The sequence below is a fragment of the Sciurus carolinensis genome, chromosome 15 (assembly GCF_902686445.1).
Source record: "Sciurus carolinensis chromosome 15, mSciCar1.2, whole genome shotgun sequence".
NCBI lineage: Eukaryota > Metazoa > Chordata > Mammalia > Rodentia > Sciuridae > Sciurus > Sciurus carolinensis.
In genome coordinates, this window is record NC_062227.1 from 64,101,658 (window position 1) to 64,126,523 (window position 24,866).

Below are 24,866 nucleotides of genomic sequence, written 5' to 3' on the forward strand. Positions count from 1 at the left end.
GATTGAACCCAGAGGCACTTTATCACTGATCTATGGATCCAGCCCTTATTTGTTGAGACAGAATCTTACTAAATTGTCCAGGCTGGCCTCGAACTTGTGATCCTCCTGCCTTAGCCTTCCAAGTAGCTGAGATTAAAGGAACCTGGCACCCTTTAATATTTTTAGGGACAATCTTCCAAGTCTGTTCCTAATCCTTCTTATATCAATCTACTGCATAAACTAATAGCCTGTCCACTCTCCTCCCACCCCAAGCACCTGCAGATGGATACACTCATCACCTGCTACTAATTATGCCTCCCAAAGGATCCCCCCCAACTCCTGTCTCAGAGAATCTCCTCCACGATTCCTTGGTGGGGTCACTGCTTCCCTTGTGTCCAGGTGCTAACCACTGAATGTGGGCCAGGTTGCTGCATTTAACCCCTTCCAGCTAATACTATGGGCTGATACCTCCTCCTTACCAGCTCTCCTCCTCTTTTACTTCCTTCTTTGTTCTCTTTTGCCCTTTTTTCTCCAATTCTTCATCATATATTTCCAGAACTATCTACTCCTTTCCCCTTTCCTCTTATTATTCTTCCAAAGAGTTGATGTCATTTGGAGAAATTGTTCCTTGTCTAAATACACTAAGATGCATTCTCTCTAGAGAGGACTTGATTTTAGCAACTGTAAATTTCTACCCTTCGTTCCTAAGTCCACTCACCTTTTCAGTCACATCTCCACTAATATTTAGTATCCTGTCCCAAACTTTATATCTCACCAGCACAGAATCCCTAAGTTCCTTGAGGAACATTACAGGATTAGATTCTTCTGTATATACCTTACTCTTAAAACAACAACAAAAAACAAACAAAAAAAAAACCACCAAAAAAATCTAACTTTAAACTATTTTAAAATATTACACTTTCCAAAGATTTTATTAAAGCATTTATTTTTTTAAACAAAAATATACGTTCAATCTTAGATTTACAGCATATAGAAATAATTTATCTGAAGCAATTTGCAGTTTTAAAATTGTTGATATTGCACCCAACAGTATAAGTCTTTGACACATTGCCTTGTCAACCTTTCCCACAATTCAAAAAACAGGAGAGAAATCTGAAACTGATGAAATTATACAAGGTAACTTTTCTGTAAAAAAAAAAAAAAGAGAGAGAGAGATAGAAACATACAATTCTTTTTATTTACAAGATAAAAGTTGTAAACTTTCAGAAGTTGCATGTAATAGCCACACATTCTTTTATTAAACCTAGAAAATGCATTATAAAATTAGAATCATATTTTCCTGTCCTGTATCAACTATACACACGTTGTGATCTCCTCATAGAAATGCACTGATGTGAATAGTCACAGCCTAAAGGTAAAGGTGAGAACTACCCACCTCTTTAAAAAGAGTTACTGAAAACACTTCGGCATCTTCAACAGAATGTGGAAACTAGTGTGTAGGAGAAACATACATGAGAAAGGGCTCTGGAAGAAACTATTACCTCCCGGAGAATATTTTCAGTAATTGCCTGAAGTTTCCTTCAAAGTTCAAAAGTTACACTGTTCTTCAGTCTTAGAAATGAGGTTCCCAATAGGAAAGACAGTAGAATGAATCAAACATGACTTTCCTGTGTTCTTACATGAACACATCACCAGTGTAACTCCATGTCATGTACAACCACACGAATGGGCAATTGTACTCCAGGTATGTATGATATATCAAAATACACTCTAGTATCATGTATAACTAAAAAGAACAACAACAAAAGAATAAAGGTTATTGAAATATGTCCTCAGATTGTCACATAAATAAATAGATACCATACCTTTAGTTTTAAAAAACTCGAAGTGTGGATTACACTTAGTGAACAAAAAAAAAAAAAAAAAAAAAAAGAAAGAAAGAAAGAAATGAGGTTCCCACCAATCTTTTCTATCAAGATAAACAAAGAACAGGTTTCTGTTCAAGGCCCTTATAAAATGGTTCGTGTGTAGGTAAGCATGTAAGTTTTCTTTTTAAAAGACAGTTTTGTGAAATGTTCTGCAATTTGCCATTGATATACTCAAGGTTTGTCTGTTTAAACTTATTTTCTCCACTAAACATTTGATCTTTCAGTTGCTCCCAGGCCGTACTACAGAGGGCACCCAAAGGACCTCTGCATTTTGGGTACATTCCTGTTCTATGGAGCAGCAGCAACCTCTCATTTACCTTGGTAATCAAGGCCAATCACCTGAGGACAGAATAGCTTCCTCCTCCCACCCTCACCTTATATCTAGTGGAGAAAATGATATAAGTAGCATGTCCATGAAAGGCAACCACAACTAACGTTTTTGGTAGGCATTCTTCTATTCTTTTTTTTTAAATTAATTTTAATTGACACATAATAATTGTACAGATTTACAGGATACTGTGTGATGATTTCTATTTATTTATCTATTTGGTCCTGGGGATTGAATCCCAGGCCTGTAAAGGTGCTGTAACACTAAGCTAGCCCCTGCCCACCGCCAGATGTTTCCCTACAGGTACATATTGTGGAATGTTCAAATCCTGGTTTGTCTACCTCTTCAAACATTTACCATTTTTGTAGTGAGAACATTCGAAATTCTTTCTTTTAGCCTTTCTGAAATAGTTTATTATCATTATAAAGACCCTTTTATGCATAGCACACTAGAACTTATTTCTCTTAACTGTAACTTTCTTAGTACCTGTTGATAATATCCTGTTTTTTAACACTTTTTTTTTAAAGCCTCAAAATATTTAGAAGCTTTAAAGAAATGAGAGAAGGAAATCAAATCACTTGGTAGTAGAGGAAGTTGCTAAAATATATATTAGCAAAAATATGTAATATGCTGCTTAACCTGGAAATAAACCCCAGATAAACTCTTATAAAATTTGAACTAATTTGCCTTGATTGAACTGAATTATTAAGCCAATGAGAACATGAAACCATAAACTCTTTAATCAACTTTGAAAAAATTACTAGAACACTTAGTTTCCAGATGATGTACATTCATGAATATTTTGTTATTTCCATAATAAATTTAAAACTATTTGTGAATAACGTGGCCAACAGCAGGGGAGAAAAGAGCTTCTGGGAAATTCATGCTGAAGATCACAGACAGGAAAACTTAATTGTCATTTTATAATGCAACAGCTTTGGAAATGAAATATAAGACATTTTCTAATTCTGTTGCCCTAGATTGAATCTGGATTGAACCGTTCCCTTTGAATCACAAAGAACAAAACCAGATGAATGATAGGGTCTCTTGGCTTTGCTATTGCTCAACAGTTCAACCCAAATGGTTTGTTATAAAGGTTATTGTCTTCAGTATCTTTGTGACAAATTCAGTTTTTTAAAAAAAAAGTCCTGAGAGTCTTTCATAAAAAAATAGACATTTCCCCTGCGTGCGCGATCCGCGAGGCGGGTGCTCAGCTCTCCACCGTGCGCCGGTACTCGGCCGTGCCATCGGCGATGATGGCATCCAGCGGCGAGCGCTTCTTGCGGATGCTGCGCCCGGAGGAGATGAGGTCCGCGTACCCGCGCTGGTGCGAGAAGGCATAGGCTGAGCGCCGCGACGATGCGCCCCGGCGAAACACGTTTTGTCTCCGTTTCCACTGCTCCTCGGCCTTCAACCGCTTGCGATGCTTCTGGATCTGCAGAAGGTGGGAGAAGTGGAAGGGATGAAAATATAGATGAGGGTACCTGGCCCACAGGAGCTGGACAGAAAGGAGCCCTGATGGGGCGTCCAGAGCTGATGCAGGCTTCACTGTTCTGTCCCCACCTCGTAGGTGAGGACATGGAGCGCAGGGGAGGTTCTGCAGTGTTTGGAAGTTCTGCCAGTTGGAAATTGGGAGCCCAGACTCCCACTTTCCCTAAGCTAGTGCTCTTCCCATGTCACAGACCAGGTTGGTACAGGATGAAGAAAAAACTGTGGGCCTCCTGTCCTCGTTGCTACTGCATACTTTTGTCCCGGCCAAAGAGAGCTCTGGGAGCTATTGAAGGTTGCCTACCTAACATCTGTTCTCTCCTTCTTTCTAATGAAAGCGATTGTATACAGGTACCCCTCCTCCATATAGCCACATCCCTGGAGGGAAGGGCCTGATTGACTTCCCACCATAACTAATCCAGGAATGGGCTTGTGACCCAAATCTGGCAAAGGAGACCTCAGGGAAGTATGCTGGAGCCCCTGGGTGAAGAGATCCAAGGATCTTAAAGGAAAGTGACAGACAGTCAGCTTCTCTTCCCCTGGGACACTGACACATCAGATGTGATTCTGGGAACTTCTGTAGCCATCTTCCAGCACCAAGACAAAGCTAATAATGAAGACACTAGCTTCAGAGGAGATGGAAGGACCCAAGTCCTTTTTCTGCAACTTGTTTTAACCAATGTAGCCTGAAGTCTGCTAATTTTTATGCATTATTGTTAAAACATTTTGAGTCACAGCTTTCTGTTGCTTATTGCTCGAAGGATCCTGTTCAAGGTAGTGGTGATATTTTGCTTTTTTTTAATAGAGAAAAAACCCAAACTATTTACATGGCAAAATGTTAACACTGAAGTTGTTAACTTGAAGGGGTAAACATATGAGCATTCATTATTTTACTCTTCCTCTTTTTCTGTGTTCGGAGATTTTTGTATTTAAAAGCAGACAACTAAAATCCCAATCCCAAAGCACTTATTTGCAAGTTAGAGAGAAGGAGTCATAAAAATCATTCTAACCAAACTTCCCACGAGGTTTGATGTTTGCAGGAAAGGTGCTGTTGGGAAACACTTTGGTTTCTGTAAGGGACACTCAAGAGTTAGAGGAGGACTGTATGTCTGCATACCTTATCACTTTCTGATGGCCAAATGGTCATTGACAAGAAGCGGACGGCAACAACAGGCAATAAACACACTGCAACAGTCAAGATGATGGTCAACCAAATATACGGCTGTCTCAGGGCATTGGAAGCAGTGCCTAGAAAGAACCGGAGAATAAATTACATGGTCCCTTTATCCTACGGGCCTAGTTCATATTCTGTAAGTTTTACAACCAGATTGGCTTCCCCCAAACAGCAATAATTCACCCTTTGTGTATTTTTTTTATGTACCCAGAAGTTACATATAAATCTAAACTAATGACATTTGTCTGCACATTTATTTTGGGATTTTAGAAATTACTAACCTGTAAATTGAAATGCAGATGGCAAGAGAACATGTATCCCAGCACTATGAAAGTCAAACATGATTCCAAAATAAAGTGCAATGCTTCCAAAAATTGAAAAAGCATTCACAAAAGTCCAGTAAGAAGTATCCAAACCAATCTGTTGGGAAACCAGAGAAAAACAGCCATTCATTTTGGGGAGTTAGCAAGAAAGAAAGGAACTAAGAATTCTGAAAATGGCACTTGTTTTTTTACATATGATTTGACTAGAATAAAGGACAATCAGAAACCAAACCATCCTTGACTCAGGAAAGAAACAGGGAATGGGCCTGGGACAAGGGAGAAAATAACAGTATATTTTCTAAAGTGGCAGAGGTTCAACTGGAGGGAAATGAGCTGTTCTTGCCAGCCTATTTACAATAATGCAGGTGCCTATAGACACAGTTAGGGAAGCCACACACCTGGAAATTGACCGTTATTACGAGAGCCGAAGCAACAGTGACAGCAAAAGACTGGTAGTCTGAAGGTGCCTCTCCATCCTGACCCACAGTTTGCAGGTAAGCCCCAAGAGGTATGAAGAAGAGGACCATCGATGTTAAGATTCCATGCAACAAGCTGACGAAGAATCTCTTGTAGTTGAATAGTAAGTCTCTTTGTCCCACTACGTACAACCCAGGGAATCGGAGGCTTAGTTTGTCACTCACATCCTTAAGGAGAAAACAAAATTAGAGTGATATATTGTCTATCAGGTCAAGAAGTCAGATGCATTGCAATTTTTATCTCACGAAGAATCGCAACTTGCTGTTAAGTTTTAAGAAGACAAACTGAATGAGATAAATCCTGCAATATTTCTCTGGTGCTGAGATCAATTCCACAGTTTTAATCCACCATTATTTGATATTTAATTCAGAGAGGGGCTAGGTACGACATTATTATTTTTCTGCTTATGGAAAAAATTAGTAATGTTAAAAATGTAAAGAGAGTATCTTTTTTTTTTTTACTTCCTTAGAGAATATTATTTATATTGTTTCCAATTCTTTGGGGAAAAATGTTCACATCCAAGTTGATAAATTAATCCTTAATCATTGCCTTTTATTTATTGAGGCACCTTCTCTAAGAACTGCTACTAGATAAAATATAGACTCGTTTGGGAATTAGACACAGAAATTTTGGAAAGTGTTAAAATTTACTTTTAAAATGAGAACATTACTAATATACAGACCTACTAGACTCTCAGGTCTCTAAATAGTCAAGTCTTAGTGTCTGAAAGGAACATGTAAACCCTGTCAATGAATTAGAGTCACAAAAATCTTTGTTTATTATGAAACAAGAAGTATAGCAGTTGCTGCTGACAGCAGAATTGTCCTAGGGTTTATTTAGAATGAAGTCAAAGCCAGAAAGCACTGCTGTGACCCTCCAGAGCGCCCCCAGCCCTTGGCTCCTACCTGGTCGAGCAGCCCCATGAGGAGCACCGGCAGGCTGGAGTACAGCACGTTGTACAGTGTGATGAACCAGTCCTCGTACGCAGTCTGCAGGAGGGTTAGTTAATTACGACACTTTAGAAAACCAGTTTAGAAGCACACAAGTACTATTTAAATTTCTTTGTTTCCTTTTACTTTGCAAGGTCAGTATTTCCATGAAATAATTTTATAAAATAGAACACAGCTAGATATTTTTAAAAAATATGCTCCTGAAAGGGATAAAGAACACTGAGCAGTCATAGTGCCCTAGGCAGCATAGAGGAAACAGGCTTGCTCTAGACAGGAAGTCTATGCAGTCCTGCCTGGAAACAGGAAGTAGGCTCCACTCTGCCCAGGCTCTCCTGTTCCTCAATCTGAGACCCCTCTGACACTATAGCACAGCACTGTAGCATAGCATCAGAGAAAGTTCAACACCGAGGACACTGACTCAGGCTCATTTTTACTTTTGTGATTTTTCTGCTACATCACCATTTTAACATATTAAATATGTACCCCTGCTCATTTCACCAAAAACTAAGAAGAAGAAGAAAAGCCACCACCAACAACAAATAGAGGTGTGACATTAATAGCTCTGTCATCACCTACAATTTATATATTCCTTTGCCTTGTTCAAATAGAATTTTATACATTCACAGTTGAACAATTTGCTATCAATATCTTTAATAACAAGATAACATGGGAAAATAATCTACAATGAAGAGAATTACAAGCAAATCCCCTACCATCACTTAAAGTAAATAAAAATATTTTTAAAGCACCAGAAATATTCTAGAAAAGTAAGCCATACTCTTAATTATGCTCCCAACTACGAGGAGATGCAGAACTGAAATTACAAAGTAAAGAAACAAATTGATGCCAAGTGTGGTGGTGCACGCCTGCAATCCCTGTGATTCAGGAGGCTGATGCACATGGATCACAGTTGGAGGTCAGCCTCAGCAACTCAGTGAGGCCCAAGCAACTTAGCAAGACCCTGTCTCAAAATAAAAAGCAAAAAGGGCTAGTGATGTGGTTCAGTAGTTAAGTGCTCCTGGGTTCAATCCCCAGTACCCCCCAAAATTTGTTTTTTTTAGAACTAGAGTTTTATTTACTTAAGGGAAAAGCTTTACTAAAAAAAAAAAAATTTTAAATGTTATTTTACCTGTGCCGAGTAGCCATTGAAGAAGGAGTACCAGAAATGAACCAACGTAAATGCAAAATTTTTGTAAAAGAAATATCGAAGGAACTTGCACATCCTTATGTAGGACCACCGGCCATGCACCAGCAGCAACCTCTGTAGATATCTGAACTGAGCAAAGGAATAGTCACTGGACATGACAGCTTGCATTCCTTCTTGTCCACTTATTCCAACACCAATATGTGCAGCTATGGGACAGAGGGAGAAAATACTGTGGATCATAAGCTGATTTTAAGGCAAAGAATCAGATAATAAAAATGTTTCAATAGCAGGGCCAGGAATGGAGCTCTGTGGTAGGGCGTTTGCCTCGCATGCACGAGGCCCTGGGTTCCATCCCTAGCACCATGGGGTGGGGAGGAAAGTTTCCATAGCAAAACAAATAACAAAGACATACAGTTCGTGGAATAATATATACAAAAGCTCTTGCTCACTATCCTCACCATCCAGTCTGTGAACCCAACCCAAAGTCAGAGGTACATGTTGCTAAACAAAACATGGCAGAGTCTCCATAAATATTTGTGAAAAAATCAGGTGGGTGGTGAATTCCATTTGGATTATGTGCCCAGTTCAGAAGCCATCCCTCCCACCCATAGGGTGAGCCTCAGGCATCCATGTATTATACAGTCTGCGTCTCTGTCTCCTTGGCCACAGATGGATCAGTCACTGGCAGATGTATCATCTGGGATAGATACTACAATTGTCTCTCTGAACCTTCATTCCACCCTGTTCCAACTGAAGGGGTAGGAAAGCAAATTAAAACCCTACATTTCCCAGAGTGCCTTACACCTAGGTTCTTATGAATCAGGTTCCATTGCTTAGACCCACTTGTGACTTTAAAGCAAAGTGAATCCCTTCCCTTTTTGAACTCTGTAGCAGAGTTCATATCCATTCCCCAGCTGCCCTAATGTTGACAGGCAACTGCAGAGGCTTCTTAACTGTGAAGTGTTCAGAGCAATATCAAAGGTAGAAACTCCCCTGGCAAGTGACCCAGAGGTCAGAGACTCAGCCTGGAACTTGCTTCTTCAGTCCATCCAGAGCTTTTGAAAGCACCTAGTCTGCTGTACTAATTGGTTCCTTAAAAAGTACACAGGGGTGTGTTTCCTCTACTAAATCCTAACTGGTAGAGAGCCTAAGAATCAGTCTCTTTTCTTGGTATTCTAGAACTACCATTCAGGAGTTTGTGTCTGCAAATTTAACACGTAAATTTTTGAGGTGTGGAATGGATATATTTCTTTCTAAAGGATTCTGAGAGGCAGAGAAATAAAGTAGGGAAGAGACACAGAGTCAGTTAGACTGACAAGACACTGGGTTTCTGGTCCCAACATCTTCCTGAGGCCTGGTTTCTTGGGCAGTGTGAAGCATCTTAGTATCATTTTTTTAAATGAATTGTTTTTCTTAAGCTCACTTTGGCTGTCTTCCAAAACTTGTAACCAAAAAAGTTTTAACTAGGACCCTCTTCAACTCTGAAGGGCTTATTCATGCCCATTCTGACTTGAGGACATCATTTCTTACAAGGGGGATGTTTCTAGAGTGGATAAAAATTAAAACTCATAATTTTGTTCATTCTTCCAATAGTCATTAAAAAATTTTTTCAAGTTAGAGATTGTGAATTTTATCTTGGTCTTAAAAGTGATGAATGTAAAGACCAATAGTGAGATCATTTGGAGAAAATGTGTTGGAGAACACAACGACCCTGGCTCAGACTCGGGGAAGTGACTGCCAACTCTACAGTTGCCAACTTGAAAGAAGCTTCAAAAGCCCCACCCCAGTTGCAGAACACAAGGTCTGGAAAATTCAAAATAATTGTCCAAACCTATGTTTTCAATTATACTTTGCAATTCTAAAAGAAGATATTATATCCCACTTGGTATTTATGATCTCTTTCAACACACACACACACACAGTTCCTATGATCAGTTGTGACTGCCAACTCCTCTTTCCACCAAACTATGACCCTTTTTCTTTTCCTGAATAAACTGCAGAGGGAGTACAGAGAAGAGGAACCCTGTCCAGGCCCTGGGACCCAGTTCTTCAACCTTATCACTGTGTAGACCAAGGACAGTTCAATTCGTGTGAGACGAACACTGGCATGGTTCACACGGTAACAGGAGGCAACTGAGCAGATGCACTATAGGGCAAAACCTAAGTATAAGCACCTAGATTTTCCCGAAGTTCCAAATGCAGTGTCAAATACTCACTGGGGGGCATGCCTTCAAAATTCCTTAATAAACTGCATATTAAAAGGCTTTTTGCCTTTATTTCATCTCTCTCATTGTTCATGTGTACTCTCAGGGTCTATGCCCCAAAAGAGACAATCACAGTCCAGCTGGTATAAAACATCTTCAGGTACAAGGCAGGAAGAAGGCAGTCTCCAAGAGCCCATAGACACTTGTAGGGACAAAAAGTGGTCAGCTGGACACTGGCACATGCCTGTAATCCCAGCAGCTCAGGAAGCCAAATAGGGGGATCACAAGTTCAAAGTCAGCCTCAGCAACTTAGTGAGACCCTAAGCAACTTAGCAAGATCCTGTCTTAAAATAAAAAATAAATAAATAAATGAAAGGGACTGGGGATGTGGCTCAGTACTGAAGCACCACAGGGCTCAATCCCTGGTACCAAAAGAAAAAAAAGTGCTGTTCATGATTCCCTCCATTTCTATGGCTTTTGACACCTGAATCTCCTTCCTCTTCTTTAAGACTAACAATTTCTTTTTTTTTTTTTTTTTTTTTTGCGGTGCTGGGGATCAAACCCAGGGCCTTGTGCTTGCAAGGCAAGCACTCTACCAACTGGACTATCTCCCCAGTCCAACAGTTTCTTTCTATATAATGTTCTCAAAGCAGTTAGAGATGACAGGCTTCACTGAGGACAAAAAGGCACTAATACTACTTCCATAACTTCTAAGACCTCAGTTTCCCATATTCTCATCCCAAATGGGTGCTCTGTAATTTATATATAAAAGCACCTAATATATAATAGAGCTTAATTAAAAATGTAAACTAAGAAAAAGGAGCCTCTATAAGGGTTCATCTCTGTTGACTTTGTTCTACCTCCTTGCTATCAAATGGTCGACTGGGAGAAAGAAAACTTCCAGCCTAAATTGTACAATAGGATGATAAATCTGCAAGGCCAACCATCCCCGCCTCTCTCCTCCCCAACATCTAGGAATCTGCATTATATTGAATAAAAATAATGTATGAGTTACCCTAGTTATATCAAGGGTGTATAAAGGACAAATAAACTAGAGCTGGCTACAGAGGAAAGAAATGGATCTAATTCAGAGCAAGAAATGCCACTTGTATGCTAGGACAAGCACATGCGAAAAGCAGTGGAGAGGAACTAAGCAGCTGGTGGCAGCTGATCTACGCATTGATAAAAAAGTGAGAAGACATACGTCATACAGATGACTCCTGGGGAGGAAGATAAAGTTGGAAGATTCTTAGTGTATACCAAGGAGGAGGAGGAGAAGACTGTAAGAAAAGAAAGAGACAGCCTCATGAGTCACAACACAGGCTCAATTAAAATCTAGTTATATATGATGCATTTAAGATACCCAGCATGACAGGACATGTATATATGTATAGTCATAGAATAGTTCATCTTAACAACAGCACTAATATCACAGAGCTAGAGGTGACACTGGAGATATTTTTCTTGTTTTCAGAGGAGCCCCAACTGATAGGACTTGGCAGGAGGAAGAGACCAAGGGCTCAGATCTCATTAGTTTGGGTATTTTCATTCCATAGGTTGAGCATTCCCAATTGCAAAATCCAAAATGCTCTAGCATCTCCAAGTTTTTGAACAGCATTCAGAGAGTCAGGTCTATGCTGATTTTTCTAAATTGAAAATTTCTAAAATTTGAAACATTTGTGGTCCCAAGCACTATGCCAAAGGGACACTTCTCTACCTGTCCTCTCTTACAGTAATATAGGGAGAAAAGAGGACCAGACTGAGATGTGGGATGAGGGCCACAGGTTTGTTGTGCCTGCTTTATTATCAGTGCAACTGTATTTCTCTACACTAGAACTCAGTCCCTTAGTGTCAAGTACCTACGGTCCTTCATCCAGCAAAGTGACCCTTGGTGGTCTTCTCGGGAGCTCAGGATAGTGAGACCATGTTGGAGTTTTATTTCAAAGTTAAACATATTATTCCAGACTCACATGAGGTGACCCATGGGGAAGTTCCACCAGATTTGCCAGAGGTAAGAAGAAAGCCTAGAAAGATGCTTAGATGAGGGAGAATAATATTCCCAAAACAAATACCACAGAGAGTTCAACAATTTATGCTGAGCTCAGCAGAACTATTTGTAAGACTTATTAAATATCAGGGTTTTAAATAAGCTTAAAGAAATAAAGGAGAAGAACTGGCAAGGAGGAGGAAAAAAAAAAATCACACCAAACAAGAAAAAAACAGGAAACAAATGATGATAAATTCACCCTAGAGAACTCAGCTTCTGCTTGGCATCCTGAGTCCCATCATAAGTCCTGCCCATTCCTCCTGGATGGACTGTAGCTTCCTGAGGGCAAGGGCACGGGCACAGGCACCGGTGTGACCGAGTGCCTTCCTTAAACACCTGCTTTGTGAAAACCTCTGCAATCAAAGCTGAAGAAACGACTCCCCCGCCCCAAGACATTCCTGCTATTCCTAGTTGGGTTTCGTGGGCCACCTGGGCGCAACTCACTCTTGATCATGTTCACGTCGTTGGCCCCGTCTCCGATGGCCAGCGTGATGGCCTTCTTGTACCTTTTCACCAGGTCCACCACCATGGCCTTCTGCTTGGGAGTGACCCGGCAGCAGATGACGGCGCTGCACTCGCAGGCCAGGTCCACAAAGTTCTTCTGCCGCTGCTCTTTCTTGGCCTCCAGCCTTCTCTTGCTTTGGGTCCGCATTCGTCTCTCTTCTTCTGTCCTTGGGAACTTCAGCTTCAGAATCTTACTTCTCTTGGTCTTTTTCTCCAGGAGAATCTCATTCTGTGAGATGGTGGAGGGAGAGGATTGAGGTCACTTTAGGTATCAATTCCAAGACTTACATTATGTGAGGGAGGCTTCGTGGGTGTTATCACTGGTTATAGTGTTCTGACGACAGAGCATTTAGGATGTAAATCTAGCAAATACAAAAATCTACAAAGAATAAAATGAAAATTATCCATTAATTAATAAACCAAGATAACGACTGTTATCCATTTGGTATAACTGCTTTCATAGGTTCTATAATATTAAGTTTCAAACTTGGGAAATCACATTTGGATTTATAGACTGAGAGATTTCTAAGTTGGCAGTTAATGAATACGCAAAACCATCCAAAATTGGTCCAAAGTGAACTTCTTTCATTTGAGCCAAAGACACAGACACACTAATGGTACATACCAGCCAAGAACCCGTGATGACTAAGGCTCTGTTTTCACCAGGTGGGAAGAAAGGTTCATAGACAACAGGTGCAAACTTTGCATAAACGCCACCTCTGTTTCTCTGGTTTTCCACTCTTGTATGAAGAAGAGAACTGGAGGAAAATAAATTGACATACTTAAAGTACAAAACCATAAACCAGTCCTAGACTATGAGATAATTATGACATATTTTTAAAAAAATTATGATAAAACAATATAAAGTTTATCATTTTATCTATTTTTAAGTGAAAACATATAGTATTGTCACTTTGTGACTGGCTTACTTAATAATGTCTTCACTATTCATCTAGATTGTAACATATCCCATAATTTCTTTCCTTTTTAAGAGCAAATAATAGTCCATTGACTTGATATGCCATTTTTATTTTTTTTATTTTTTGGTACTGGGGATTGAACTCAGGGGCACTCAACCACTGAGCCACGCCCCAAGCCCTATTTTGTATTTTATTTAGAGACAGGGTCTCACTGAGTTGCTTAGCACCTCACTTTTGCTGAGGCTGGCTTTGAACTTGTGATCCTTTTGCCTCAGTCTCTTAATCTGAACATTGTTTTATATGCTCTTCAGTCATTGGTGTATCCTTCTTGGAGGAATGTCTTCTTAGAGTTTTTTACTCCTTTCTTAGTTGGGTGACATATAATCTTGAAGTCATGGCTGGGGATATAGCTCAGGTGATAGAGTGCTTGCCTCACAAGCACAAGGTCCTGGGTTTAATCCCTAGTACTGAAAAAAAATTAGCTCTTATAAGTCATGATTCTTCCACCATGTGGCACCAGATTCTTGGTACTTCATAATTTGCCAAAAGCAGCTAAAGGATGACACAGGTGGCACTATGTTCATAATCAACAAAGGGAAGGCAATTTTCATCTGAATTAACACCCTGGCTACTGTTTGGCAGAAGAAAAACTTATTTCCACATAATATTATGTCTGCTTTTGAAAATTCTCAGTGCTTTATATCAACAAATTGTTGAGAAGACTACATGTAATGCTTTCATGTGATAGAAAAATGAGTCATGGAATTTTGGAGGGAAGGGGCCTTTACTGAGCAATTTCTTCATGTTATAAATAAAGAAATCAAGCCAAGCGAGGTGATGTGATTTGTTTGCAGCAAGTTGATGGGAAAATGGGAATGAGGACATTGGTCTCCTCACTCTCAGCCTAGGACTTTCCCCATTCCACATGAACACCTTCCAAAGCAGGTTTCTCAGCCTTGACACTGTTGATGTCTTAAGCCAGATAATTCTCTGTTGTATGTGGATGCTTATTTTAGGAAGGACACGTAGGATGTTTTACAGCATCTCTGGCCTCTACCTACTGGAAGCCAGCAGCACCCCACTTCCCCTGTTGGGACCACCAAAGATGTTTGCAGACATTTCCAATCAATTCCTGGAAAGCAAAATTATCCCCCTCCTCCCCCAGATTAAGAACCACCACACTACAAGATTAGGTATATAATATACCTCTTCCACATTAATTTAATTCTCTTTTTCAGGTTAAAAATCAGTGATCGAGACAAATCATAAAAAGACAAGAAGAGAAGAAAATACAAATTTATCCATTTAAGTGATTTTATAGAAATCATCATTTCAGGAACCATCTAGAAAGATAATTCATCTCTCTATAAAGGGAAACTTGACTACAAGCACGATTATAAAATGTATTATTTGCATACATTTTATTTTTTAATTTAGCTTAGGGCCCAATTTCTAACACTTTTAAAAGAGAGCCCAGAAATTTATTAATGCCCCCATCTACAAAAAATAAACAAAACCATATGGTAATTAACCAAATTGCTTGCAATCAAAAACTACTTAAGTAAACATACAAAGCATTTATTTGTCTATTGCTACTTTTTAAAACCTAAAAGCTGAAAGAGGTCTGGTTTATGTGCCTCTATTCAAACCGAGCTGATTTAGATTATAAGACTACTGATTTTGTCTAATTTAGCAGAGTGCCTCATATGCTGGAATGACTCACAAAAGTTTTATTATCATCATTAGAAAGAAGACTAATAAGGACCATCAACCCAGCAAGTGTATACATTAACAGCTTAATATGACCTGGTGCCAGCCTGAGACAGGCACTATAAGGAAAAAGTTTGAGGAATAAAAGGAACCATCAAGCTATCAGTAAAACCATTGTGGCAACTGTGTGTAGTACATTTATAGCTCTGTAGCAAGATGGGCATTTGTATCCTGTTTCTAGGTCGGCTGCAACTCTGATTCAGGGCTGATGAATGGTCCAGCATAAGGTAAGGTTTGAAATATCAGCATTTCTTCCTCTAACTAGACTACAGATGATCTACACAATGTAACCCACCCAAACTTGCCTTCTGGGACAAAGTTGTGTTTTTCTTTTTTTCTTCTACTTCTCTTTCAAAAGATAAAATTCCTCAAAAAGGCAAAACATAAATATAATTCATATTAATTTGCTAATGATACCACAGACTCTGTTCCTTTTTCAACAGATAAGCAAGCGCTGAGGACTCTAAGGAATACAGAAAGTGCCTCGAAAGGTCCCAAGTTTCCTTAAGACTAAAATCTGCTCAAAATAAGGCTACACTGTGATAGCTGAGAACTGCCTGCTGCTCTCTTGCTTCATTTAAGCAGGAGGAGACTGTCCCAGGTAACATAGCCTAGCTCTACTCCTCCATCTGTGCTGTCTCTGCAACTAGTTTTGCCTTTGTGAAATGAGCAGCCACATCGTCCCATGCCACAGGCCCTTTACTTACTTTATGTCTTCCCCATAGCAGATGGTGGTGTCTTCTGTCAGAAGTTCACAAGCAAATCCTATATTTTCTGCAGTTTCTATAATAGATAAAATCAAGTCGAATGTCATTCCTATAGTTGAGTTGAATAATTTTTATCTACTACAGGTTTAGCATCTATTATTTGAAATGTTCAGGATCAGAATTGTTTCGGATTTTGGATTTTTTTGTTCTTTTTTTATTTTGGAATACACACACACACACACACACACACACACACACACATACACACACATATATGGAGGTGCCGTGGTGATGAGACCCAAATCTATCTATGAAATTCATTTATGTTTCACATATACCTTATACACATAGGTTGAATAGTCTGAAGGTAATTTTTGTTTTTGTTTTTGTTTTGCAGTACTGGGGATTGAACCCAGAGTCACTTACCTGCTAGGCAAGTGCTCTATGACTGAGCTACATCCCCAGCCCCTGAAGATAATTTTATAGTTGTTTTTAGTACATATGCATTTTGACTATGACTCATCACATCAGATCCTAAGTGTGGAATTTTCCACTTGTGGTATCATGTCAGCACCCCCAAATGTTTGAGATTTTGAGCATTCTGGACCTCAGATTATGGATACTCAACCTATAATGATAACTTCTTTCAATTCATGAAAGAAGATTCAATCAGATTCAATCAAATATGCTATTTTCTATAGCAGTGTATAGAACTCTTAAAAAGAAATTAATTCCTTTATAATTAGTAAAAGTCAAAGTCTGATTTGAGATGTTTTAATAATAAATTGATATGTTATCAAATATATTGGTTATTTAATGAAGGAATGTTCATTAAAATACTGACATGCTCAGATCATGTGGTTATGGTATGAGGGTAAGGAAAATGTTTCCATCAATCCTCACATCGGGTTCCTACTAACGACACTTTCCCCCATTTCCCCCCCTTTTTTTAATAAATATAATTTGATATTTATTAAAGTTCAGGGCTGTGCTTCCCTTAACTTCACAGACTACGTAGCCCATTGATGATGGCAGAGAAAGAGACATCTGATTTCCTGTGAGAGGAGTGCAGAATAAAGTATGGATGTCAAACAACAACTTGTTGAGCTCTAAATTTAAGAATTAAAAACTTGGCTCAGGTATATAATTTTTGTAATTTTCAAGGAATAAAATGAGCAAGATAACAAAAGTTGTAGTTCAGCACTTTGAGTTGTTCTCTATGCTCCCCAAATGGCAAAGCACAAGGAAGACAGAAAGGACAACAGGGATCAGCTTTCAGGATAGGACACACATCTGGCTGGAGGGCTAAGACAACCAGCAAGACGTAATCAGAAGCTAAATTATAAGGAATAAATTCTGCTCTAGAGGGAGTTCAGAGAAGGACACAATCAGGGAGGGCTGGAATAAGAGGAGGCTTTTAAGAGAAAGTATCTCCCTTCCAAGGAAAGGTGCCTGAACAGGATGGAAAGTCTGAGAAGGTCATCCAGGCAAAGGAAACAGCAACTCTAAATATTTGTGAATTAACAGATATGCTTCCCCACAAAATGAGTTACCCTTTTTGTCTCCAGTGAGCACCCAGATTTTAATGTCAGCTTTTGCAAGTTTTGAAATGGTTTCTGGAACCCCATCCTGCAGTTTATCTTCAATAGCTGTAGCTCCCAATAGCTGGAATGTACATTTGAAAAGAAGGAATTAGCAAATGAACCAAAAATTGTCTGTAGTGATGGTTTGCCAGCCTCTAAAGAGAAGGGCTAATTATACACCCCAGTTGATGTTCTACTGCAGCCAATGACCACCATTGCAGGGAAGGTTGCCATGTTTCACACTTACTGCAAACCAAAACAACCAAATATTTTTTTCTTGGAGAATGAACTATTTAGTTTGCTGAGATAAAAATACAAGTACGAAATAAGATATTAAAAATACACTATTATTGTGTGTTTGCTGCTTTACAGACATGAGCCCATTCCTCTGGTCAAAGGGCAATACCGGCTATTTGTCGAACATTTCCCATTAATCTAAACTCTATAGGCAGTAAGAACTATATTTTCAAAAATTTCACTTAGAAATGCTGTTTTGTTTTTTGTTGTTGTTGTTTCAAGATTTTTCAAAAAACATAAATTGTTTTGGTAATTCTCACAAATAAATAAATGCTGGTTTGTTATATAAAATCATAATGAATTTTAATAAGTGATAAAAATCATGAAATCAGATTAACTTAGAACCTTTCTGGATTTTTTTTCTCTTTTGGTTTCTAAAATGACAATGTCTATTCTGTTTTCAGAACAGAAGAAATTCTTATGACCTAGTTACTTTGTTCCAATTTCACATGCTGAAGTTAGAATTATCTTCCAAGAATGAGATCAAAAAGTGTAATAAAACTTAATAAAACTTTTGCTTCTATTTAGAATGTTAAGGAAAATGTTATGAAGGGTAAAACTCACAATTAAGTCTCTTTCAATTTCCTCATACACTTTATCCAGAGCTTCGTCTCGGTTGGTTGAGACCACACTGGCTGCCATAAACTTTTTATTCCATTCTGCAAATTCTTTTTCTTCAATTTCTTTGTAGCAAAGGCACAGGGTTCTAAGAGTTTCACTTGCAAAGATCTGTTTTATTTAAAAGACAATCCACCAATGCAAAGAATATTTAATTTTCTGTAGTTCAAGATTGAGTTTGAAATTTTACTTTGAAGTAATATACCAAGAGAATTCTAAAAAAGACTGTGAAATATAAAGGCTTCGACAGAGAAATTAAACTTTGTGTTATAATAGACTTTTTTTTTTTTTTTTTTTTTTTTTTTTGGTAAATACATCCCCAGGGTTCCAGGACTATATTTCTACTTCTCAAGTTGGTTAAAGAGAAAAGTCTACCTTTCTTCTAAATTAAATCACTAGAATGAAAATAAAAGTTTTTCCTTTAATAACTAAAAATAACAGACAAAAGGTGTAATGATGTTATAAATACAGACCTGACAATTTCATAATTTGTTCCCACAAACTGGTATTATAAGTCCAATCAACTATGAACTTGCAACCAAACATTAATCCTCAAGTCAATTCTAAAATCCATGAGCCATTGTTAAATCCGAGATCAAATATTTTAAAGAAAAAGAGTATTTGGAAATTTGAACACATTTAAACCAGTTTTGAATAACTTTAATATGAACCAGTAAAAATCTTTTTAATATTTCATTGTCACTTCTTGTGTAGCCAAGATGGCAGAACTGACCCAAGTGAGTGTTCACTTTCAAAGATTTTTGGAAAAGTCCTATATTTGGTTGATTAGATTGACACTGTCACACCCTCATGAGAATTCATCCCTTTTAATTGCATTAGCATCAGTACCTAATCCGAAAATGTGACTCCACTTGGTAAACAACAGGTTCTCTCTGAAGCACCTTTGGTGGGCTCTAAGCCTCAGTTGATTTTTAAAGTAAAGGGAAGAAAACACCCTTTTTTAAGTACCTCCTAAGTGCTGGGAACTGTGCAAGATGCTTTCTTTTACAATGACCTGCCATGGTAGAAATTATTCCCTTCCGCTTTCACATGGGGAATTAATGATGCATATGATATGACAAGTATTCTCTTTCCCCAGACAAAACTACTAAAGAGACTGCACTGGGACGCAGTTCGCGCTGATCTCATCTAGACCTCAAGGCCATCATCAAGCAGAACCAAAACCGTATGAGGACGGGTGGGCAATTCCCTAAGTTCAAGTTCCAGAATCATTCTAGTGGTAACAATATCAATGGACTGTGTACACGGCTTCCTAAGACAAGGACTTTGAAGCAATTAAGACCAAAACCGTTCTGTGAACAAAGACATCCAACTCAATGATCCAGCCAGGGGTGGTGGTGTATACCTGTGATCCCAGTTACCTGGGAGGTGAGGAGGAAGATGGTAATTTTAGGCCAGTCTCAGTGACTTAGCAAGACCCTGACTCAACATTTAAAAAGTAAAAAGGGCTGGAGATGTCACTCAGTGGTACAGTGCTTGCTAGCAGGTGTGAGCCCTGGTTTTGATCCCCAGTACTGCAAAAACAAACAGGACACAGGGTCCAGTGCACTGCTTTCCTAACCTCTGTCGTATAGGAATGCTTCCTTTCCTTCCCTCTATCTAGAAGTGGGTAGAGCTCTAGGAGGCCAGAGACAGTAAGGTTACAGCTCAGTAGAGCTGTAGCTTGCTCGAGATCACTGGAAGAGAGACTGGCCATTCCCCTGCATCAGTTCAGAGCTGGATGCTGGGAAAGGGCTCCGTGGTCATTTCTGAGAACACCAGCAGCAAGGGAAGAACCAGAACCCAGGTGGCCACTTTTCTACTTTGGTGCTGTTTCTACCTGATGACACCAAAGTCAGGGGAGAGTCCAAGTTAAGACACAGCTTTCACGTGAGCTTAAGAGACAGTATCGGAAACAGAATCTTGCAGGAAGAATGAAAGTGAGACTTACATCCAGGGCATCCTGTGTCTCTTGCTTTGTAGGATTCATTGGATGTAACCGTTCATAAATGACAGTGTCGGCACCTTTACAATATAGCCTGATGTTGCCTTCCGGGGTTCTTACTGGGAGGAAGGGAAGAAAAGCACACAACAAAGTTAAGTTTGATTTCCTCATAGAAAACTACATTGATAAAGTTATGTTGAAGTGTTACTGAGCTCCTAATTCACTCAGCTTGAAACCATCAATTCATCTAGAAGTGTTACCATCAACAAAGTTCGTAAGCCATTGTCTACACTGAATGTAGCAAAAGGAATACAAAAAGTTTCCTTCAGGCTGGGAGCATGCATGCCTATAATCCCAGTGACTCAGGAGGTTGAGGCAGGAGGATCGCAAACCAGCCTCAGCAAAAGTGAGGCGCTAAGCAACTCAGTGAGAACCTTTCTCTAAACAAAATACAAAATAGGTCTGGGGATGTGGCTTAGTGATCAAGTGTCCCTAAGTTCAATCCCTGGTACTCTCCCCCCCCCACCCCCCCCACACAAAAATGTTTCCTTTGGTCAGCTCAGTTTTCCATATCTTTACTTATTCTTTTAACAAATATTTATAGACACTGGGTGCCATGATGCATGACTGTAATTCCCACTACTGGGGAGGCTCAGTCAGGAGGATGGCAAATTGGAGGCCAGACTGGGTAACTTAGTGACATCCTGTCTCAAAAAGTAAAACGGGCTGGGAATGTAGCTCAATGGTAGAGCATCACTGGGTTCAAAAAATGTACAGACTGCCTACTCTGGGTTGTCCTGTGTTAATTGCTTTCTTCTCACTGATTTTCTATGTTCATATCAACCAGCAGGAACTTTCTTTACCTATCAACTTATAATACTTACTGCCTTCAATGCTCAGGCTGTAACATGACTCCTATGAGTGTTTTCTTATTATTATTATTTTTAATCTGTATGATAATTCAGTCAGACTGAGTATCATCGATAACTAGACTTCAGGTTCTCCAAGGTAGATACTAGGCATGATAATCAGTCCAGATCAGTATCAGGCACTCAGAAAGCAATCAGTAAAATGAAAATTTAGTACACAGGTAAACATATGTGTTTCTACTGGTTGAACATTCACAGGACAGTGGAGAAGGTTCACAGACACCACCTTAACGAAGAGATCGAAACAAATATCACCATGAATGAGACAAACCAACATCATGTGCCTTCTGAAGTGTCACTTGGAGAAGGGCACAGTGTCACTTATGACACTTCTTGTGACAATGCCCGACCTGAATCTAATCCTGAAGGGACAAGAGACAAACCAGGCTGAGGGGCATTCTACAAAATAACTGGCCAATATAATATAAATGTCAAAATATGAAAGATCAAAAAAAGGTTAAAGAACTCTTTCTGATTCAGAGTCATGATCACCTGATGCCATGTGACATCTTGCATTGGATCCTGGACCAGAAAAACATCGAGGTGAAAGGAGGAGAGGGAATAGGGAGAGAGGGAGGGATGGAGGGAACCAGAAAAGTCATAAATAAATAAATTTCCTAGTAAAATTTGAAGAAGTCTGTGGATTAGATGGTAATACTGTATTGGGTTAAATTCTTTGATTCTCATCTTAGATATATGTATATACACACACACACACATATATATAATCTAGATATTTGTGTGTGTGTGTTTGTGTGTGTGTGTGTGTGTGTGTATAGAGAGAGAGACAGAGAGAAGCGTGGTGGTGGGAGGTGGTTCCTGTTATTAGGAAATATCTGTTTACCTGTTTGGAGGAAAGGGGCATTGGGTCTGTAATCTATTCTGAAATGACTCAAAGGATACTAACCTGTATATATAATGAAATTGACAAAGAAAATGTGATCAATACTAATAATCAGTGAATATTAAAGAGTACACAACAGTCCTTTAAACAAACCATCTTGCAATTTTTCTGTAAATTTGAAATTCTTTCAAAGTACTAACAGGAAGAAAAAAAAAAAAGAATTAGGAAATGATCTTCAGCTCAACTTGGTGGCCTGGACTGGAGGTATGATTTAAAAAAAAAAAAAATTTTTTTTTAAACTGTAGATGGACGCAATACCTTTGTTCTGCTTATTATTATGTGGTGCTGAGGACGGAACCCAGTGCCTCACATGTGCTAGGCAAGGGCCCTACCGCTGAGCGACAACCCCAGCCCTGGAGGTATGATGTTGATTCATCAGCTCAGCCTCACTCTTCTGGGAGCGCTATCCTGCTGAGCCCTCAGGGGGCGACAAGCCTACAAGAGCAATGCTTGGAGGGGACTCAGAGAGAGGGTGCGTGTGCGCAGCGCTGGAAGTGCGCAGCCTCTCCACCGCCCTTCAGCAGCTGGAGGCCCCTGCGGTAAGAGCACCCGCCGCCTTTGCCAGCCTCAGATACACCATAGCTGTCCCCTGGCACAGTGACATAGAGACGCGTACAAGAAACAGTACCACTTTCAGAAAAGTCTGTAGAAATCTCCCAGGAGCCGAAAGGGTCCATTCATCACCTGCCTTATGCTGGTGTCACCAAATAAAACAGGCAAAGACGGCATCACGTCCAGCCACTCGCGGGGGACTTACCAATTATAGACATTCGCTTCCGGTCGCTGTTGAAGTCTAAAATGGCAAGAACACTGTAGGTCCTCTCTGTGCCCAGCTCGCTGATGGTGATGGTGTTCTGCGTCCTGGCCAGGAAGGCAAAGCCGAAGTTCCTGGCAGCATTGACCAGGGCGCCTTCGTCGGGAGAAGCCGCCTGGTAGTTGATCTGACCTAACAAGGGAAGGAGAGAATTTCCAGAAAAGTTGTAAAATTAATGCAGAGCTCAGCCCGAGTGCACCCTGGGTCCTTCTGCAAAGCCCAACACATTCCCAAGAAACCAGTCATTGACTCCTAAGAATCCTACCAAAATTAAAACAACTTCTTCTTCTTCTTCTTTTTTAGTTGTAGATGGACACAGTACCTTTATTTTATTTATTTTTTTATGTGGTACTGGGAATCAACCCAGTGCCCCACACATGCTAGTGCTCTCCCACTGAGCTACAACCCCAGTCCCAAAATTAAAACTTCTTAAACTCTGAACTATTGTTTTGAATTATAAGTGGTAATAGAAACTAGAAATAAAACAACTAGCCAAGAATGGGGGGGGGGGGGATTCCCATAATTCCACTACCCAGAAGAAAACACTATTGACATTTTATCATGACTTCCAGTCTTTTAAAAAATGCCTGTTCCTGGAATAGTTTCTATCATGCTGGACAGACAGACATTCGCATCCTGATTCTTTTAATGTTACATTTGAGCATGTTGCCATATCATTAAAGAATCTTCATCAACATTCTTTTAATGAATGTGAACATGTTGCCATTTTCCTTTATTGGCACTTAGTTTATTTCCAAAAAAATCTGGCTCTTAAAAATAACATTGTAAGCAGGGCTTGGTGATGCATGCCTGTAATCCTAGTGGCTCCGGAGACTGAGGCAGGAGGATCACAAATTCAAAGCCAGCCTCAGCAACTTAGTGAGGCCCTATCTCTAAATAAACTATAAAAAAGGGTTAAGGATGTGACTCAGTGATTAAGTGCCCCTGGGTTCAATCCCCAGTATCAAAAAATAAAAATAAAAAATAACATTGTAATAACTTTTGTGTATGTGTGTATATAAAGATTTTCTCTGTTTTTTTTTTTAAAGGACAGATTAATAGTAGTGAAAATACTGAATTAAAGAATACTGATTGCTATTTTTTTTCTTCCTTTGGTGGTACTGGGGATGAAACCCAGGCCTCATGCCTTCCAGACAAGTGTTCTGCCTCTGAGCTACATCCCCAGCCCTACATTAATCATTTGAAAGTCCATATTACTAATTCATTTTTCAAGAGGGTCATACCTGCTGATCCCACTTTTAGAAGAGTGGGCTTATTTCACCACAGCTATAGTCTCATAAAAAAAAAATCCTTTGTCCCTCTGATCAGTTTCCTTCATTTGTCCCTCTGATCAGTTTCCTTCATTTTTAAAAGTTAAATAGTGGGAAACTGTCTTCTATTTGCAGCTACACTTCAACGACAAGGGTACATCTCACAATCCTGAGTGAAAGAAGCCAGACACTAAAGAACACATATTCTAAAGGATTCTGTTCTGCTGACAAAGCTAACCCCTGGTATTCAAAGTTAAGAGATGGTTTTCCTGGAGGAATAATAACTGGAAGGAACACAAAAGGGACTTCTGGGTTGATAGTTGTTGTTTTCTTTTTAAATAAATCTAGGTGCTGATTACAAGGATATAGCTGTGTACCTAAGCGCATGACTTCATACACAAGTTACACTTCAGTAAAAAGTTTTAAAAATTCTCTACCTACCCAAGATTTTTTCTCTTCTATCCTAATTACTCTGCTTCAAAGCAACATAGCCACATAAATTTTTATGGAAAACAGCATTTAGTTTTCCAACACAGTGTGACCAGGATGCATACCCTGGGCACCTGGGCAGTTTTTCAAACCTCAGTCTACTTGGAAG

At 39.4% G+C, this 24,866-nt stretch overlaps 1 protein-coding gene across 1 annotated transcript in view; it reads right to left on the minus strand.

Moving 5' to 3' along the window:
- Positions 1–1,984: 1,984 nt before the first annotated feature.
- Positions 1,985–24,866, minus strand: part of Atp8b1 (ATPase phospholipid transporting 8B1) — a 119,443-nt gene continuing 96,561 nt past the window's right edge. The window contains exons 16-28 of the mRNA XM_047526511.1: positions 22,941–23,129; positions 20,357–20,469; positions 18,352–18,516; positions 17,461–17,572; positions 15,908–15,983; positions 13,136–13,268; positions 12,451–12,739; positions 7,738–7,961; positions 6,564–6,647; positions 5,580–5,825; positions 5,140–5,278; positions 4,802–4,932; positions 1,985–3,631 (exon numbers count right to left, since the gene is read on the minus strand). Of these exons, the coding sequence (XP_047382467.1) occupies positions 3,407–3,631; positions 4,802–4,932; positions 5,140–5,278; positions 5,580–5,825; positions 6,564–6,647; positions 7,738–7,961; positions 12,451–12,739; positions 13,136–13,268; positions 15,908–15,983; positions 17,461–17,572; positions 18,352–18,516; positions 20,357–20,469; positions 22,941–23,129 (2,126 nt within the window). The 3' untranslated portion in view covers positions 1,985–3,406. The remainder of the gene's footprint in view (positions 3,632–4,801; positions 4,933–5,139; positions 5,279–5,579; positions 5,826–6,563; positions 6,648–7,737; positions 7,962–12,450; positions 12,740–13,135; positions 13,269–15,907; positions 15,984–17,460; positions 17,573–18,351; positions 18,517–20,356; positions 20,470–22,940; positions 23,130–24,866) is intronic.